Source organism: Megascapheus bottae, chromosome 1 (assembly GCF_031878675.1).
Source record: "Megascapheus bottae isolate mThoBot1 chromosome 1, mThoBot2.hap1, whole genome shotgun sequence".
Taxonomy (NCBI): Eukaryota; Metazoa; Chordata; class Mammalia; order Rodentia; family Geomyidae; genus Megascapheus; species Megascapheus bottae.
In genome coordinates this window covers 103,053,295-103,073,407 of record NC_143509.1, presented here as the reverse complement: position 1 = coordinate 103,073,407, position 20,113 = coordinate 103,053,295, and the positions used below count along the sequence as shown (strand labels likewise).

Below are 20,113 nucleotides of genomic sequence, written 5' to 3'. Positions count from 1 at the left end.
GCCCTTGTAGGAGGCAGAAAGGAGACAGGAGAGGCGCCATGGAACCACAGTGTAGAAGTTGGAATGATACCCTGCAGCCAGGGATGGGAACCACCACCAGAAACTGAGGCCAAAGGGGATTTCCCCCTCTGCCTCCATACAGGCACACAACCCCTGCAGCTACCTTGACTTTGGGCTCCAAAACTGTAAAAGAAACTAAATGTGGTACCTCAAGCCTGGAACATCAGCTTCTTGGGAGATTAATATCAGGGGACTGCGATCCGAAGCCCGCTAGGCCATCAACGTTCACTAGACTCCATCTTAATCAATGTCTGGGCGAGGTGGCACATGCCCACCGTCCAACCCCGTCATCTTCAGAGATGCTGGCAGGTGCACATAGCAGGATCACAGCCTGGTCCAGCCGGGGCAAAAAGAGAGACCCTGTGTCAAAAACCACCACACACAAAAGGGCTGGAGATACATGGCTCAAGTGGGAGGACACATGCCCAGCAAGTTCAAGGCCCTGAGTGCAATCTCCAGTGCCATCTAAACAAAACCAACAAAAAACGGGAAGACACAGTTCCCAGTCTTCAGACTCATGTGGGGTAATGCACCTCAGCAGCACAGGAAACAGGTGACATTCCCTCACATCTGCCTCATTTTTCCCCTCAACTCTGATGCTCTACCACTTGAACTTCAGCTCCATTTCCAGCTTCTCTGGTAGTTAACTGGAGGTAAGAGTCTTTTCAACTTCCATGCCTGGGCTGGCTTTGAACGGTGATCCTCAGATCTCAGCCTCCTGAGTGTCTAGGATTATAGGCGTGAACCTGTAATTAGGCTCTCGGTCTAAGTTTTAAAAGGGAAAACCACCCAGACCACAAACTTTTATCTCTGGATTTGTGTTCAGAATAGAATGTTAGGGCTAAGAATGTGATTTTGTGGTAAAGTGCTTGCCTAGCATGCATGAAGCCCTGGGTTCAACTCCTCAATACCACATAAACAGAAAAAGCCAGAAATGGCGCTGTGGTTCCAGTGGTAAAGTGCTAGCCTTGAGCAAAAGGAGCTCAGGGACAGTGCCCAGGCCCTGAATTCAAGCCCTGGGGCTAGCAAAAACAAAATGAAATGAAATGATAGTGAAGAGAATCACAGACGAGTAAAGTATCCACTTAAAATGATGAAAATGCTCTTTTAAACCCTATACAGGCTTGTTCCCCCAATTTAGAGAAAGAATGTTTGCTTGGCACAGAAATGTAGAGTTTTGCAGTGTTGCTAATACCATGGCATCCGACACCAATCATACATAACCCAGTTTCTGAGGGAAAATTCTAACTCACTATGGGGAGCAGCAGGACCAGGACCCAGCCCTAGCAACGAGCCCAAAGCTCTGGGAATACACAGGTTACTAGAGTACTCTGTCTCTGAGCAGTCAGAAAGAGACAGAACAGACGTTACAGGGCCCGAGGGAAGCGGCCTTGGTCAAACAGCAGGCTGGAAGGAGCTGGTGGAAGCACTGGACTGAGGCAGGCAGAGGGCAAAGCCTTGGGCAGCCTCACCTCAAGTGGTTGCAGTATGCCAGCTGGGAGCCACAGATGATCATACCGTATTCAGAAAGAGGGCCTGCGGGGAGCATGCCCCCATGCACTGTGTGCATGCAGGCAGACAGCACCATGAACCCCCTTCATGACGAATGTACACTCACTTGGCTAAAGGAGGATTAGACTGGGAAGGAAAGACTGAAAATCTAAAGCTGGACCATGGCTGTGGGGCTACAGTTTGGCCAGAGATCCTGGAGACCAGGACTGGCAGGAGTGAGTTGAGGAGGACAGACCTCGAGTGCATTTAAGAGGGCAACCAGCAGGGCCTGTGACAACTGAAGGCAGAAATTAAGAGAAATCAAATGTTCAGCTTGGATAGCAAAGCTGATGGAAGGGTCTTTCAATTTGCAAGTAAATAGATTGTTTAAAGGAAGGCAGCGGACAGCTTGCTGAGTGGAGGGCAATGTCTAACGTGGTAGCAAAATGATGAGCATTCTATAGAAATAAAAACATGTGCAGGAGGAGTGCTGGAGATCCTGCCTGGGATGCTATGAAGCACGCAGATCACACAACTAGAATACAGTCAGCTTCTCCTACAAGCCAACACAGGGGTAGGCACACAGCAGGCTGAGGCAGACACAATCCCCACAGGAGGGGATGGCATCCGATCATCAACACCAGAATAAGACTGAGACGGGGCTGGAATGAGATAGAGAAATGGTAGCACCCTGGAACAAACCAGGACTCAGGAAAATGGGACTGGAGTAGGAGGGCATGAAAGCTTCAGGGGAGGAAGCAATACCCTGGAAGCCCAGAGCAGGAGACAGAGCCTTCTTTAGAGAGGTGTCTGAGGAGGGTGGGGGGAACTGGGCCAAACTGTCTGGACTTCTACGTCAGGATCCAGGGAACAGCAAGATCATGCTGGCTGCAAAGTGAGGAGAGAGTGAAAGAAGGCCTGCACTGGAAGAGCCTGGGAGAATAGTTTGAAAGCTGGGGGAGGGGGAGAGGTGCACTGTGGGAGCTTTTGGAAAATAACTGAGCCACCTTCCCAGGAATGGATGGACCTGCCCAGGGTGAGTGCAACCAGAGAGCCAGGGCCACAGCTCTGGAGAAGCACCAAGTGTGAGCATGGGCAGGGGTAGAAGAACCAACATGGGAGACATAGCAGGAGAGAGTCAGGGCACCCAGAGTGATGTAACTGCAAACACCACAAGACAGAGGTCAACTGAAAGATTGAGGTTTCTGTTGCCTTTGGCAGTTAATTCAGTTTCAGTGAACTGGTGACCCCAGACTTAGAGGAGAGGCCAGCCAGCGGTCATCAAGATATGAAAACAGCAGGTAGGTTCTTCAGGTATGCAGGTAGTGAGTGGGGAATGGAGTGGAGGGAGGCTGTTTTGGGTTTAACAGTAAACTGAAAGACAGAAAAGCTAGCTTCCAGCTCAACACCAGCTTTGTATTTATTTCCTCACTGGCAAAACAGAGTTAACAGGATATAATCGCTGAGCTTCAAACCCAAAGCCCTTTGAAAGACCTAATTACTATGGTTTCTACCTTACATAGGACTCCAGACTATAAAGATATTTTTTTTGAAGTTCTTAAGTAGTTGTAGGAGAAAAGTTGAGATATTTAAGTGTTTAAGACTTACATCCTTCAAGTCAATGAAACTGAAACAACTGACAAGCCATTAATCTGAGGACAAGTTTGTTTCATATCCACCTAACCAATGCAACATTATTTCTCCTCAATCACTTTGTAAATTCCCTAATCATAGTCACAAAAACTCAACCTCTCAAAATTAGAACTGAAAACTTTACACGTGTAAAAAGCATTAAAGCTAATGTAAAACCTAGGCGTTTTTAAGGGTGTGCGCTATGATTTCCGCTTCCAGGAGGCTGCTCTGTCTGGTCCAGGATGTTCTTCCTGAGCTGGCATTTAGCTTTTGGTATTTCTGTCACCTGCTTTCGATAGAAGGTGAAGGAGCTCTGGTGTCTGAGAGACCAGAGACCCGGGATGTAACAGAAAGTGAACGGCACCTTCTCAGAAAGAAAAAAAGAAAAAAGGATTTTGTTGGCGGAAGTGACAATGGGGTGCACACTCAATCCTGAAGGGAGAGGCGCGTTCTTCTTAACCAACTCCGCATCCTGGGGCTCCCACACCCAGACTTCCAGGGCCTGCCCCCACCCCGCGTCCCAGCGCCCCGTCTCGGCCCCCCTCGAGGTCCCCGGGGTCCCGGCCCCCCTCCGGGTCCCCTGGGTCTCGGTCCCTCCTCCGGGTCCCCGCGCCCCACGGGGTCCCAGCCCCCCTCGAGGTCCCCGGGGTCCCGGCCCCCCTCCGGGTCCCCGCCCCCCTCCGGGTCCCCGGGGTCCCAGCCCCCCCTCCAGGTCCCCGGGGTCTCAGCCCCCCTCCAGGTCCCCGGGGTCCCGGCCCCCCTCCGGGTCCCCGCGCCCCACGGGGTCTCAGCCCCAGCCCCCCTCCAGGTCCCCGGGGTCCCAGCCCCCCCTCCAGGTCCCCGGGGTCTCAGCCCCCCTCCGGGTCCCCGCGCCCCACGGGGTCCCAGCCCCTTAGGAAGAGCTTCCGGCCTCCGATGTGTCCCGCCCCGCCAGAAGCCGAGCCCGGGGCGCCGTACCCGGCAGAGCCGCAGCGGCCTCGGCCAGGCGGCAGAGCGGGGACCCCCGGCTCCGCCCCCCCGGCGGCGGCGGCGGCGGCGACCCCCGGCTCCCGTCGAGCCGGCGTGGCCCCGGCCCCGCCCTCCCGGCGCCCGCGGCCCGCGCCCCGCCCCCCGGCGCCCGGCGGCCAATCCCAGCGCCGCGCACGTGACGAGCGCTGCCTGCGATGACCTCATCCCTGGTGTGGGATGACGTCAAATTCAAGATGGATGGAATCACAGCGGCAGCGGCGGCTGCGGCGCGCGCTAGCCGAGTGTGAGCGGAAAGGGGCCCGGCGCCTGCTCCGGGGTTGAAGAAGGGTGAGTAACCGTCACGCCCCTCGCCCTGGGAGAACCGCGGGGCCCTGTCGGGGGCCCCTGCCTCCCCGCAAAACGCGGCCTTCCCTGACGTAACTCTGAGGTGATTTCTCTCTTTTTTCCTCCACCAGCGGGTTACGGGCTCCAGGCGCTTGTGCGCGTGCGCGGCTCCGCGGCTCTCACTGAGCATGCTCAGACTCCCACGTAGCCGGTTGTGGCTTCACAGTGCGCATGCTCTATGCCCGCACTTGGCCTCGCCCTCGCCACTGCGCATGCCCGGCGCCCCGGCCGGCTGCGCCGCGGAACCGGGCGGGCGGTGCGGGGTAGCGGCCGCGCGGGGCCGGGGCGCGCGCCCCTCCGCGAAGCCGTTGCAACGCCTTGAAGGGAAAGAGCGCGCGCCCCCGCCCCAGGCCGGCGTCGTCGGGTCCTCGGGCCGGGGAGGGCGACCCCGAAGCGTGCGCGGACGGCGGTGGAAGGCCGCGGGGACCCCACACCTGCCGTGCCGCGCGCCTGGGCCCCCGAGGCCGGAGCGTGACGGCCCCGCGGCCCTCGACCTTCCCGCCGGGCCCTTCCCGCGGGCGCGCCCGGGCCTCGCAGCGCCTTTGCGTCCTCGGGAGCCCCCCCACCCCCACCCCCGGAGACCCTGAAGACCCCAGGGCTGGCCGCCCTCGATGGGCCAAGCCCCTCCTCGCCCGGGGAGGGCGTGCGGGGCCCGGCGCTGCGCCGAAGAGCTCTGCCAGGCCGGCCTGGCCGCCCCGGCCCCCGGGCCCCTCGGCCCCCAAGCACCTTCAGTGCCGCTCTGCGGAGACCGCCCGGGCCCGTGCTTCCCGTCCCCGAGGCTGTGGGTTCTGAAGGAAGGCGCTCACGCAGCCCGTTGGCAGGGGGTTAGCCAGGTATCTGTGGGCTGCGCGGCCGCGGGGGGCGGGGGGCGGCCGCCGCCGTTCGTATTGACGCTGGGCACCGCTCGCGTCTGCAGCAGTCTGTGGTACTGCACAGTCCCCAGTGCAGTCAGTCAGCGGTGGCTCACGACCATGACCCTGAGTCATCGCTCGGGCTTGGACTATGCTCTGTTCCTTCTAGCTTGGTTAAGTGGAGGAAGATCGTAGGTTCATCCGCTTTGGAAGGTTTCTCATCTCATTGACCACACACACACACACACACTCATTGATCACATACACGCACTCATCTCATTGATCACACACTCACACTCATCTCATTGATCACACACTCACACTCATCTCATTGATCACACACTCACACTCATCTCATTGATCACACACAAAACACTCATCTCATTGATCACACACAAAACACTCATCTCATTGATCACACACTCAACATTCATCTCATTGATCACACACTCAAACTCATCTCATTGATCACTCACACTCATCTCATTGATCACACACACTCATTGGTCACACACACTCATCTCACTGATCACATACACACTCATCACACACACACACACACTCATTGATCACACACACACACACACATACATACATACACCGGCCCCTTACATGCGAGTATTGGTGTTTGAACTCAAGGCCTCGCCTCTGTCCCTTAGCTTTTTTCCCCTTAAAACTGCTGCTCTGCCCCTGAGCTTCCCCTCCACATCCAGCTTTATGCTGGTTAATTGAATGTAAGAATCTTACTGACTTTTCTACACTGGCTGGATTTGAGCCATGATCCTTAGATCTCGACCTCCTGAGTACAGGGCCCAGCTGGAAAAGAAAAAAAAAATTCTCCTAGTAAATCCTGCTTGCACTTCTAATGATTAATAATCACTGAGTTTGACTTTACCCTTAAATGTTGATGTCAGGCAGACAGAAGAAAGTTGAAGTTTACTGCAGAGTAATTTGGGGTTTCATTCTTTTGACACTGTTGAAAGTCCAGTATACTTCATTCTGTGGAAGAAAATAGAAGCCCTTCCCTGAGGAATTTACAGTACTAGTTAGTAGGAATATTAGATGTGCACACTGAGGAAAAAGGAGATGTAGCAGAAATGGGGTTAGGTAAGCCACAAAGTCCCCAGGTAAAGAGGGAGCCGTTTTAGTTGTTCCTCATAACACAGAGAATATGGTTGGCAGTGGTATGAGTGGGCAGATGTTAGGGCTGTTTGAGGGCCGAGTCCACAAGCTGCAGTGACTGGCCAAAATGAAAATTATAAGAGCTTTGTGGCTGAAGAGAGCTGGCTGGCAATACAACAAATTAGGGAAAGTGTGAAGAAATAAGCACATGTGAGGGTGAGATGCCAAGTTGTACGACACAAGTGCTGGGGCGAACATGTGGGATGCACTAGGATGAACAGGTTCTGTTGGCACCTGAGGGGGACAGATGTGGGAGTCCTCATCCAGTCGGCTCGAAATACAAGGTGGCAAGGCCAGGTCTTGAACCCAAGTTCAGTGAGTTCTCTCTGTAGTGGTAGATGCCTGCCGGGGCCTGTACTGGGTGAAAACATGTGCAGATGCGCAGAAATCACCATGGGATTATTGAACACGTTGGAGTATGGTGGTTCAGCCGACTGAGCTTCTGACGGGTCAGAAGCTTTGCAAAAGCACTGATGTTTCAACTGGGTCTTTCTATGCAAGGTAGCCAAATAAAGGAGAAGCAGGAGATAGACTTTCAGGTGGCAGAAGCTGGATGCAGGTTTGCCAGGTGAAGAGTAAGGAGTGCCAATTCAAGAAGGGTGCAGAAGTGAGTCAGGAATCCTGTATACCACTCTACAATTTGAATTTTGCTGTGGGAAGGCATAGAGTATAATATCTAAAGAAGTGCAATGATGATACCAGCTTTATTTACTTAAGGAAAACATGCATAATGTCCCTCCCTGCATTAAATTGGAATAGAAGTTACAAAAAAATGAGTAACATGTTTACTGTTGTACAAACATGTTAAGCATTGTGAAGAGTGCCAAAAGCTGGTAGATGGTCCATCAGTCCTTGAGGAGTTGCAGGCCTGGTGGAGCAGGGGAGATAGGCAGAAAGAGGTGGTGAGTGGACAAGATGTAAATGGTGCCTGCTCTACATAGCAAAGCAAGAGGCATGCTTGTTCTAAGTGGGCGCAGCTGATGACAGTGCATTCGTTTGCTTAGGCTGCTATAATAATGTGCATAGATCATGAGTGACAGTGTCTTGATTCCTCTTCTTTTTTCTTTTTTCTTTTTCTTTTTGTTTCTGTTGGTCACAGGGCTTGAACTCTGGGCCTGTGTGCTGGCCCTGAGCTCTTCAGCTCAAGGCTAGCACTCTACCATAGCACCACTTCTGGTTTTCTAGTGGCTCATTGGAGATAAGAGTCTTGGACTTTATCGGGGGAGGAAAATGGGAAAAATACATGAGAAGGGGTATCAATGTGTGAGAAGTTATCTGGCGAATGTAACTGTAACCCCTCCATACATTACAATAAAAAATTAAATTTTGAAAAAAAAAAGTCTCGGGCTTTAGTGCCAGACTGGCTTTGAACTATGATCCTCTGATCTCAGCTTCCTGAGTAGCTAAGATTAAAGGTGTGAGCCACCAGCCCGGCTGATGCCTCTTCGTTTAAGGGCACTGGTTTTATTAGGTTAGGACACATTTTAACCTGATTTTTTTTATTTTAACTTAGGAACCTCTGTAAAGACTTCATCTCCAAATTTGATTGCTGGGTGTTAGGACTGAGGGACTGGGGCCTGTGAATGGGAGACATTGCCTGGTTCTAACAGACTGCCTGGAGGATTGGAAGTTGAGCTGAGTGAGTTATGAATTTGATGTGGTCCCGGATGCTCACATTGTGTAATGAGAGACTTAAGGTGGGCAGTTTATGTGGTAGGATCAGAGAATCAAAACAGGAAAATAACATGGAAGATAACTGAGGGAAGTTTTAAAGGTCGTTTGGAAACAAGTTTGTGGAGCTTTAATGTTCATAAAGTTTTACATTCTAGCCTGACAGAGAAGCATGTGCATTGATTTAAGCATGGTGGTGGTTGGCTCTGTTTCTCTGCCTGACAGTTCTCTGCCTGTCACATCCATCAAGACTTCGCACGTCATTAGTTATCTTCTTCGTTTGTGCCCTTGATCATCCCTTCATTACCTTCCCAGAAAGTAGGACTGTGTGTTAAGCACTTTGTTTCAGATACATGTAACCATGCCTCACACAGAAGAGGAGTTTAATAAGCTGAAAGTCATAAGAAAGAGAGAGAGTGTGTGTGTGTGTACATGTTGGATGAGTAGTCAATACCTTGTAGAAGCTTAATCTAGCAGTAAAGTATGGGTTTGGAAGGCATGACAGGAAGACTGACTACCAAGTGGAAACATATTCATCATGGTTTTTTAATAGCAGGAACAGAAACAGACCAGCTGACTTGACAAAGGAATTTGTTGTAAATATACCTTGCTTTAAGGAAAAACAAACAGAAAAAAAAAAAACCAAACATGTCTGGAAGGACAAAAAGAAACTAATTTCAGGAATGTATGCAGGAAGCCTGCATTTTCCTGCCTTCACTGTATTAAACTGCTCCTTTTATCTGTTGTCCATCTTAGGACCCTCATTCTAGGGAAGAAAGGTCTGATTGGCCTGACTCAGGTTGTGCCGGTGGCCACCTTTTGTGCTGGTGGGACCAGTGCTCTTCCAGAGCTATTTCAAAAGCTGCTTGCCTAGGCACTAGAAGGACACAGAGGTGTCGTGAGGCCCTGGGCTCAGTGCAGTCTGTTACAGCAGAGTATTCTGCTGGTTGTGGCCTAGAATATACTCTTAAACCAAATCCAGACCAGAGAGACACTGAAAATGTGATGAGTTGGTAACCTGACTCCTCATCCAGTAAGCTGGTCTAACTTGGAAATTTGAGGAGCTTCAGGATGTCTGCTTTCTCACCCAGTAAGTGATGGTGAGACTGAAATGTAGAGCTGACTTCCTGCCACCATCCAGTAGTAAGAGAGCAGCTTGGTGCTAAACTCAGAGGTAAGGGCTTGACTTCAGAGTCACTGGAGGAGTCTTGGGTGTTCAGTAGTTGTCTGCCTAGTGTTACATGTATCTTTACTTTTTCCTGTATCATGCATGGGTAAGGTTATATAAGCAGTGAACGTGAAAGACTCTTCCATGGACTATATTATTTTCTATGAGCTGTTAGTATAATGATTCTCTTGTTTCGAAGCTTCAGGAAATGATATGAAGTACAAACAGTAAGGTAGAGGTTAGAAGAATACGGAATCCAGATGGCAACCCTGTTCATAACCCCACTTGCAGGAGAGTTTCTCGATACTCTGCTGCCCAGAAGCAAGGCTTTTTAAATTCTCCTTCATTGCTTTAAAGAGCTCCAGCTCTCAGGTAGGCTTTTCTGCCATGGCCAGAAAGATACAGCTTCTTCAGCAGTGAGTCAAATGGAGAGGAGCAGTGGAGGAGAGGACCCCTGTGCCGCAGCAGCTTGCATTTGTGCATGAGATGTACAGTCTTAAAAATGTCAGAGCCTGTGACTCTGACGTGCCAGCAAAGTTACTGTATCTGGGTCGGAAAAAAATGTTTTCAGGAGAAAGTATACCCAGCAACAAAATGGCCTGTAGGGTTTTGTTGTTGCTGTTGTTGTTGTTTTTTCAGAGTGCATTTATTTTGTATTAGTTATTTTTATTATCCTAAAGGTGATATACAGAGCAATAACTGTTATTATATAAGTCAGGTAATGAGTACATTTCTAAAATGGCATTCCTTCTCTTGCTCTCTCCCAGTTCCCTGTCCCTACCCACAAGTTGTTTTGTTCATTTTCCACATAGTATCTAGTGAGTGCCACTGCTGCATTTCTCCTCCTTTGTTCCTCCATTTTGGAGTCAGTGAGTTTTAAGGACTCAATCTCCATTCCAACTGCCACTGAGGTCAGCTGGATTATCAGATGATACTCAGCAGTTGCGATTTTCCCTTTTTGTATAATTAGCATTTCACTGTTTTCAGTTAAGTTGCTGAAATCAATAAACAAAATATACTTACTGTGGTTAAAACAGAAAAAGCCAGAATTATCTCTTTGAAGCTAGATTGGGAAGGGGCCATTGTTTCCACAGTGTAATAATAGAAGTAAAATATAAAAGCAAGCACTTCAAGTGAAGAGGAGCAGTCCACAGCACCCAGTCCTTCCACTTTCTCCTTTCGCCAGATCTTTAGAGTCTTCAGGTCCTAGGGAAAACTGATGTTATTCCCTTACAATGCCTCTGTTACACTCTTTTAATGCCTCTGTTAGCCCTCAAGACCCCTGTACTTCTTATCTTACCCTTCAAGCTTATAACCTTATCCTTCTCCTTTGTGTTCTTTGTTCAAGTCAGATAAAAACACCTATCTTGTCTGAATGTTGCACATACTACACTTGTTCTGGAAGTGGCCCCCACCATTCCTGCCTGTTCTCTCCCTACATTTTCTGATTTTTCACCTGCTGTCATCTCACCATCACCTGCACTGCATCTAGACATCTGAGACAGCTGTGTGCTGCCTGTATACTGGACAACAGGTCACCTTGTCCAGTCCCTAGGTGAGATTCCAAGTTCTAGGAACTGGCCATGCTGGTCAAGTTGATACCTCTGTGCTTAGTGGAGTTCCAGCTCTCCTGTGCCCATTCTAGCTCTATAAGCTGGTGGATGCCCAGTCCACACCATCATCATACAATTATTAAGAGGGGCTTGGGGTTCTGTGCTCAGACTCAATACCATCTGTCAGGCATACCACAGGCAAATCACTGGCCTGACATATCTAGCTCAGGTAAGAATTTAGAGATGACTAGAGGCAGTAAGAAGGCAAGGTCAAGAACACTGCTCCAGCCTGGTCTGTTGCTTATCTGAATGGCCTGCATGCTTTGGTTTCCTTGTCTGTAAAATGGGGTGACTCACTTTGGAAGCTGAAATATGAAGATCAGGGTTCAAAGCCAGCCCAAATAAATCCTCAAAACTCTTCTCTCCAGTTAACCATCAAAAAGCCAAAACTGGGTCAGGAGTTTGGCCTAGTGGTAGAGTGCTTGCCTAGCATGAGTGAAGGCCTGGGTTCTATTCCTCAGTATCACATACATAGAAAAAAGCCAGGAGTGGTGCTGAGGCTCAAGTGGTAGAGCTCTAGCCTTGAGAAAGTCCAAGGACAGAGCTCAGGCCCTGAGCTAAAGCCCAGGACTGGCAAAAAAAAAAAAAAAAAAAAAAAAAAAAAGCAGTTAGAAACCAATCATTAACCTTTTGATATAAAATGAAGAAAAAGTCCTTAAGCATCTAAAAAAAAAAAAAGGCAGAACTGGCTCAAGTGGTAGAGTGCCATCCTTGTGGTGTGGGGAGAAGAACAAGAATATGAATGTCATCCCCTAGTAGTAGCACACACAAAAATAAGGCCAGGAGCTTGGCCTAGTGGTAGAGTGCTTGTGTAGCATGCACGAAGACCCAGGTTTGATTCCTCAGTACCACATACATAGAAAAAAGCCAGAAGTGGTGCTGAGGCTCAAGTGGTAGAGCTCTAGCCTTGAGAAAGTCCAAGGACAGTGTTTAGGCCCTGAGTTCAAGCCCCAGGACTGAACAAAAAAAAAAAGTGAAATGCAAACAATAATAGCACCTTAAGGACTGTAATACCAAGTTAGAACGGTGTTTGCTCTTCAGTATGCAGTAGGGTAAGCATGCAAATAGTAGTAATTTGTAAGTATGCAATTAATGTTTAGTAGAGTGGACAATAAATGTAAAGTTATTCTGCGCTGTCATGCACTGTTCCTTTGTCAGGAACTTGTACTCCTCATTTCCACAATTTTGTTCAAGAAGATAGAAGCCTGTGCTTCAAGATCATTGGTAGTAGTTACTGAAATCCAACATAAGGACCAAGAAAGGGTAAAGCAATTTGTAGAGCACACATGGTGTGTGAACTCTTATACTATGCTTTGTGGCCAGGATGTGGACAACCCCATATAGTTTGAGCCTTAATTAACTTAAGGGGTTTTAATTTCCTTTTGTCTTGGTTTAGAGCTCCTAAATAAAACAGACCATAGCAGAGGTCTGTATATGGATGTTTCACTGGGGCATGATTCTACAACATCCAAGAAGGGGAGATGGAGAGGCTGCCCGAAAGTTATACTAATAAACACATGGCTTACGCCTGTAACCCTAACCACGTGGAGGCTGAGATCTGAGGATTGCTGTTTGAAGTCAGCCTGGGACAGGAAAGTCCATGAGTCTCCTATCTGTAATTAGCTACCAAAAAGCTGGAAGTGGAGCTGTGATTCAAGTGGTAAAGTGCTAGCCTTGAGTAAACTCAAGGACAGCACCCAGGCCTAGAGTTCAAGCCCCAGGACTGGCACAAAGATTTTAGGAAAGAAAAACATTTCCTCTGACTCTTAGTCACTCTGTTAGAAATCCTGTTTTCCCTCTGCTGCTTCTACCTGGTCTTGGCCTGCTGGATTAGGGCAGTAGGCTTTTCCTGGTTTTAGTTTGCTCCCTCATCCTGTGCTCTGTGGTCTGTTGTCCACAACATAGAACTGTTATGATCATGGTTAAAATATAACTCTGGCTTTGTCATCCTCTGCTTAGATTCTTCCATTCCCTGCATGGCACCTGTTCCCATCAGCCTATCCAGTCAACCCTCCTTGCTTCTGGGACATCATTGTCCATGACTCTGGATCAGGAGCTCCATTCCTCCTTTCACCTGGGCTCCTGCCTCTACTGTGCTGTTTTCCCATTAGAACCCCTGGGCTTGTCCCTTGCTCCCTCAAGTCTTCTCAAATGTATTTTGTTGAATGAATAAATGGTGTAAGAAGTTTGTGGTACTGCTTGTAATGGTGGCAAGTATTTTTATTTGATTTTTCTTTTTTTTTGCCAGTCTGGGGCTTGAACTCAGGGCCTGAGCACTGTCTTTGGGCTTTCTCAAGGCTAGCACTCTTATCACTTGAGCCACAGCACCACTTCTGGCTTTTTCTATGTATGTGGTATCAAGGAATTGAACCCTGGTCTTCATGCATGCTAGGCAAGCACTCCTAACACTAGGCCATGCTTCCAGCCCATTTCATTTGATTCTCTCAGCAGTGTATGGTGGGAAAGATGCTAATGATCTTGACTCTGGCTCCCAGGGATGGGTGCACGTTTTATCTCATACATCCAAATGTGGTGCGCACTTGCATGTGCAAATATGCCCAAGTGAAACAGGCTTCTCAAGTCCTTACTGCATTTGGTACATTCCTATATTTTTTTACTCTATCCTAGTTTTATCTGTTTGCCTTGCTAGTTTCAAGCCTTCACCAAGAGCCTGGGGTGGAAGTTGCAGGTGTATTAGGAGCCTATGATTTCAGCTATATGTTAACCACTTAATATATTTTAGATTCTATCTCATCTAATTGTTGCTGCAGGTGTAGTTGCCACACCAAGGGGTTTGCACACAGGCTAGCAGCCATTCCAAGGAGGAGCTGCCACCTCAGCTGAGTGTGGCCCCAGTTCTCACTCCCACAAGGCCTCCTTGGCATGGTTTTAGACTTAAAGAGAATTTTGGTGAAACTTTAGTCTAACTTCATATGCTACTGGGGCTTAAACTTTGCGCTTTTCACTGGGCTTTTTAGCTGAAGATTGGCATTCTATCTATCACTTGAGCCGCTGCCACATTGTTGACTTTTTGCTGGCAATTGCAAGTGAGTGGTCTCAAGGAGACTGCTAGGTGAGGTCCAAACCATGACCACAGATCTCAGCCTTCTGAGTAGCCCTAGCTACTCAGCCTGAGCCACCAGTGCCCAGCCAAGCCAGAGGAATTTTTTTCTATCTGTTTTTGAAAGTACAATTCAAAAGATTTTAAGGTAAAGAATGGAAAGGCAAGGAAAGGGAGTTTTGGCCTAGTGGTTAAAGTGCTTGCCTAGCATGCATGAAGACCCGGGTTCGATTCCTCGGTACCACATACATAGGAGAAAAAAAAAAGCCGGAAGTGGTGCTGAAGCTCAAGTGGTAGAGCTCTAGCCTTGAGAAAGTCCAAGGACAGTGCTTAGACCCTGAGCTCAAGCCCAGGACTGGCAAAAAAAAAAAAAAGAATGGAAAGGAAAGTATGAAAAAAGCAAAGAACTAACCTTATGCTTCTCAGCTTTGTTAAACACTTTGATTTTGTAATTATCAAATTATTTTCTCTTTGCAAATTACGTTTCATCCCTTGTCAACATTTACATTGTGCTTACGTGTGTGTGTGTGTGTGTGTGTGTGTGTGTGTGTGTGTGTGTGTGTAGTAAAAGTGATGGAGAATCACAGATCTAAGAATTGGAATAATCTCTTACGTGGTATTCTCTGAACACAAAGTGTAGCTAAGCATCAAATGCGTAAAGACCCTAAGAAACAAACCCTCATTTTCAAATCTCACTTCTGCATCTACTTGCCATGGACTAGCAACCTTTTGATAGTATAAAAATAATTGTAATTGTTCTCTGGTTTCTGATATTCTCCAATTTTAGTGGCTACAGAAGCCATTTTTCCATGTTCTGTAAACAGAGTTGTTGAGATACCCTGTGGAACTGCCCCAGAGGAGCTCTCCCTCACCACCGAGCCCTTTCTCAGGATCTTAGTGATGGCCTCGCCTTCTCTCTTGCAGATAAGCCAAGCGATGGAGGGACTCCTGCATTACATCAACCCAGCACATGCCATCTCTCTGCTCAGTGCCCTCAACGAGGAGCGCCTCAAGGGACAGCTGTGTGACGTGCTCCTGATTGTTGGGGACCAGAAGTTTCGAGCTCATAAGAATGTCTTGGCCGCCAGCAGCGAGTACTTCCAGAGCTTATTCACAAATAAGGAAAATGAGTCACAAACTGTCTTTCAGCTTGACTTCTGTGAGCCAGATGCTTTTGATAATGTGTTGAACTACATTTACTCCTCTTCCCTATTTGTGGAGAAGGGCAGCCTGGCCGCGGTGCAGGAGCTGGGCTATAGCCTTGGTATCTCCTTCCTAACCAACATTGTCTCCAAAGCCCCCCAGGCCCCCTTCCCAGTATGTCCCAACAGAAAGCGGGTGTTGGTAAGTGAGGACGATGAGACCAGCTCCCAGAAGAGGAGTGTCATTGTGTGTCAGGGTAGAAGCGAAGCACAGGGGAAAGCCAGCAGTCAGAATCCCCCCGACCAGAGCCCAGCCCCCCGGCCTGCACCCAGCACTGTAGTCAAGACCAGCACCAGCAGGCCATACGCTGCTAAGGCAGTGGAGCCCCTTCACAGCCTGGCCCTCACTGACAAGAACTGGCCCAAAGAGCCTGCTGCCGGGTATACAAAGTCTCTTGAGCATTCGGGATCCTCGGATGATCCTAGTAGAAGCAGTTTGGTGAAAAGAAATGCAGTATTACCCTCCAAGCCTGCTTCAGACAGAGATGCCGTGGACGATAAGCCCGGGGCAAGCAGTCAGCTTCCAAAGGGAAGAGCTATAGAGATGGCTTTGAAAAGGCCACGGCCACCAGTTCTGTCTCTTCGTAGCTCCTCAGAAACTCCCTATCTGTTGAAAGAATCTAACAAAGGAGGTGGTCAAGGGGAGGACAGAAACCTGTTGTACTACTCCAAGTTGGGCCTTGTTATCCCCTCCAGTGGGTCTGCCTCTGCAAACCAAAGCATTGACAGGAGCGGCCCACTGGTGAAGAGCCTCCTCAGACGGTCGCTGTCCATGGACAGCCAGGTTCCTGTCTACTCGCCCGCCATAGATCTGAAATCACCCCAGGGATCACCCTCAGTGTCAAACAATGCACCAGGGAATGTGTTCTGTGCTATAGCTCAAAAGTCAGCTTTAAAAGACTGTACCGAAAAGCCAGCCCTAGATGACAGGCCTCAAGTGCTGCAACCACATCGCCTCAGGTCCTTCAGTGCTTCTCAGTCCACAGACAGGGAGGGCGCCTCCCCTGTGACCGTGACCGTGGCCGAGGTACGCGTCAAGACAGAGCCCAGCAGCCCACTGTCGGACCCGGCAGACATCATCAGGGTGACGGTGGGGGATGGGGCGGCGGCTGCGAGAGACCTGCCTGTGAAAACAGAGGAGGACCCCAAGGACATGAGCAGACTGCCCGCCAAGAGGAGGTTCCAGGCGGACAGAAGGTCACCCTTCAAGAAGGCCAGGGCAGAGGAGCGCGGGCCTCCCGTCTCAGGGGACAGCTGTGAGGAGAACACCAGCCCTCCTGCCCTTGACGGCAATTTCCCCGATTCTCACTTAAACAAGGAGGAGTTTGGTGAGTTGGAGGGGACGAGACCAAATAAAAAGTTTAAATGCAAACATTGCCTTAAGATCTTTAGATCAACCGCGGGTCTTCACCGCCATGCTAACATGTACCATAATCCCGAGAAGCCCTACGCCTGTGACATCTGTCACAAGCGCTTTCATACCAACTTCAAAGTGTGGACCCATTGTCAGACCCAGCACGGCATAGTGAAGAACCCGTCGCCAGCCTCTAGCTCCTATGCAGTGTTGGATGAGAAATTCCAGAGAAAGCTGATTGACATAGTAAGAGAGAGGGAGATTAAGAAGGCCCTGATCATTAAGCTGAGGCGCAGCAAGCCTGGCTGCCAGGGCCCCGCTAGCTGCCCAGCACAGCAAGTCATCAAGAGGAACTTGCGCTCCCGAGCCAAAGGGGCGTACATTTGTTCTTACTGTGGAAAGGCCTACCGCTTTCTCTCTCAGTTTAAGCAGCACATAAAAATGCACCCGGGAGAAAGACCCCTCGGAGTAAAAGTTGCTAAGCCAAAAGAGCGTGTTCCTCTGACAGGTGCGGTAGAGAGCAAGGAGGTTTACCCGTGCCGCCTCTGTAATGCTAAGCTCTCTTCTCTTCTAGAGCAAGGCAGCCACGAGCGCTTGTGCCGGAACACCACCGTTTGCCCTTACTGCAGCCTCAGGTTCTTCTCGCCCGCGCTGAAGCAGGAGCACGAGGACAGGTGTGAGTACAAGAAGCTGACCTGCCTGGAGTGCATGCGGACCTTCAAGTCCTCCTTCAGCATCTGGCGGCACCAGGTGGAAGTGCACAACCAGAATAGCATGGCCCCCGTCGAGAACGTCTCCCTGCCCTCCCAGGACCACAACGGCGAAGTGCCGGCAGCACCCCGGCCCCCACCCCCGCCCCCGCCCCCACCCCCGCCCGAGCCTAACAAGGTAAACCACGTTGCCACACCAAAAGAGGACACTGCATTCAGTGACTCTTCAGAGCAAGTGAACTTCGATTCAGAGGATTCCACTTGCCTCCCTGAAGACTTGAGTCTGTCTAAGCAGCTGAAAATCCACGTCAAAGAGGAGCCCGTGGAGGAAGCCGAAGAGGATGTGCCCGAGGCCAGCTCAGTGCCCAAGGAGGCGGGCCCCAAGGAAGCAGGCCCCAGCAAGGAGGCCGGCCTGTGGCCCTGTGAGAAGTGCGGGAAGATGTTCACAGCCCACCGGCAGCTGGAGCGGCACCAGGAGCTGCTGTGCTCCGTGAAGCCCTTCATCTGCCACGTGTGCCACAAGGCTTTCCGAACCAACTTCCGCCTCTGGAGTCATTTCCAGTCCCACATGTCTCAGGCCACAGAGGAGCCCGTGCAGAAGGAGGCCGAGGTGTGCCCGGTGCCCACAAACTCCCCCTCACCACCTCCCCTGCCTCCCCCACCACCTCTGCCCAAGATCCAGCCCCTGGAGCCTGATAGCCCCACAGGCCTGCCCGAGAACCCCATCCCGGCCACGGAGAAGCTGTTTACACCGCAGGAGTCGGACACCCTCTTTTACCATGCCCCGCCCCTCTCAGCAATCACATTCAAAAGACAGTTCATGTGCAAGCTCTGCCACAGGACGTTCAAGACCGCCTTCAGCCTCTGGAGTCACGAGCAGACCCACAACTGAAGGACCCACACTCTTAACCGCGGGAGGCCCCAACTTACTTATGGACTGTGTCCTAAGACGCTGAGGATTTTTTTTTTATAAAAGAATAATAAAGGTTGGGAAATTGTTATGCTTGAATTTAGGTTTGAGATAAACTGATATTGGTTAGAAATGTCCTCACTAGGCTTTAGAAGTAAATTTGGGAATGTTGAAGTTTGGACCTCACAGCAGCAGGGGCTTGATTTTAGTACTGTTGAACTTTGACTGAACATCATGGGTTCCAGGGTGGCAGTGTAATCCTTTCATTGAGGTTTTTGCTGTGGAAGTATTCCTTCTTTGGGTTATTCAGACACCTAGGCTCCAGCAAATCTTAGCCATGTTCTTAAGGCCAAAAATGCACCAGGACGAAACAGAACCGTTTGCAGTATTGACTTAGATCCTAGACTACCTTAGCAATAAAAAGATACACCTCAACTCTAGCAAATTATCCTGACACTTGAGAAAGACAAATATTTGGTTTTTTGTGGTCACGTAGAACTTTGTTTTTGTATGAAAATTGTGAGATTTAAACGAGCAATAGTCACACTTAGATTTTTATAAAATAACTTGCTCTCAGTATAATGAGTGATGGTCTCAGCTTGGAACCACGACTTAGGTGATTTTCTTTCCAGGGTCCTCACAGCAGCTTACAGGAGGTTCGGTAGTGGCAGGAGTTCCAACGCCTCCACCGTGGTAGGTGAATTCTGAAGGACTGCAGATGTTTGATCTCTGCTTATGTCATCACAACTTGATGACCTGACTGTGATTGGGACAAAACACCATGCTAGAAAAAGGCATTCCTTTGAATTTGAGATTAGGGTAATAGGCAAGGTTTAGGTAGACCACAAGCAGTGCAGCTAGGTCAGGTCTAGACCAGCAGAGACCAGGAGCAGAAGGAATGACCTCTTGCAGCCTCAGTCCACTTGCCAAGACACTGTATACCATAAAACCCAAGATACCTGTGTTGATATATATATATATATGTATATGTATATTATACACACATACATACATATATATATATATATGATTTTAATGCCTCTCTATCCTTTTGAAGACTTCTGTAAGGTGCCCTGGAGTCTGCTCACAGCAGAGTGAGCCAGCTCGGATCACTACTTACTGCTCACACATATGCAGTGGAAACCATGAAGGGTCCCAGATTCGTTTTTGCTACTTATTTGGGTCTATAGTGTCCGGGCTTCTTTTCTTCCTTTTCTAGAAGTTGTAACGAAGAACCTTTCAATAGGTGTTATCTAGAATTTACTGAAGTGTTTTCAAAAGGTAAAACTTACTTGGTTTGTGAGGGGATAGTTGGCATATAAAAAGTTACTGAAACTGCAGAGGCCTTCTAAGATGGTGAGAGATTTGAGTTTTTTGCAAACTGTTATTTCAGGTTTTAAAAGTCAGCTACTGTGACTGAGAACTTTTTTTTTTTTTAAGTTTGCACTCCAGCAGAAAAGCTCATTGCTTTCTATACCAGCACCTCACCCCAGTGGAGGAAAGGTTTTGCTAATATGGAGACATCTTAGTAAAACACTGACTGGCTTTAATATGAAGTTTTGCCTTTTACAATTTCACTTGAAAAACAGAGAGTTCCCCCTCCCCCAGTACTTGAGTAGTTATCCTTTCTGTTTGTGAACACAATGGAAATGGGAAGATGGAATTGAGTTACAGCTCTGATCTGCCTCTTCATATTTTCTTGAAATCTACATTTTAGAGATAACACATAAGTAAGTATATGCCTTTAGACGCAAGGCCCATCAGACGACCCTGTACACTGCCTCCCTTCCACCACTCACCCCGTTTCTTATGAATACCTGAGTGCGCCATGTGTGGTAAGCCTGTCCCCCACTTG

The 20,113-nt window shown here is 49.2% G+C and overlaps 1 protein-coding gene across 3 annotated transcripts; it reads left to right on the top strand.

Annotated features, from left to right (window-relative positions):
• The first annotated feature begins 4,379 nt into the window (after positions 1 to 4,379).
• Zbtb21 (zinc finger and BTB domain containing 21) lies at positions 4,380 to 18,357 on the top strand. 3 transcript variants are annotated; one of them, XM_090349636.1, is made up of 3 exons: positions 5,129 to 5,369; positions 15,007 to 16,612; positions 17,213 to 18,357. In XM_090349636.1, exons 1-3 carry the CDS (start codon positions 5,148 to 5,150, stop codon positions 18,238 to 18,240), a joined length of 2,856 nt encoding a protein of 951 aa, XP_090205762.1. In that variant the 5' UTR covers positions 5,129 to 5,147; the 3' UTR covers positions 18,241 to 18,357. The 3 variants fall into 3 exon arrangements, with proteins under 3 accessions (XP_090205754.1, XP_090205743.1, XP_090205762.1); XM_090349628.1 differs by lacking the exon at positions 5,129 to 5,369 and adding an exon at positions 4,380 to 4,479 and having other exon boundaries at positions 15,007 to 18,357; XM_090349617.1 differs by having other exon boundaries at positions 5,127 to 5,369; positions 15,007 to 18,357.
• The last annotated feature ends 1,756 nt before the right edge of the window (positions 18,358 to 20,113 follow it).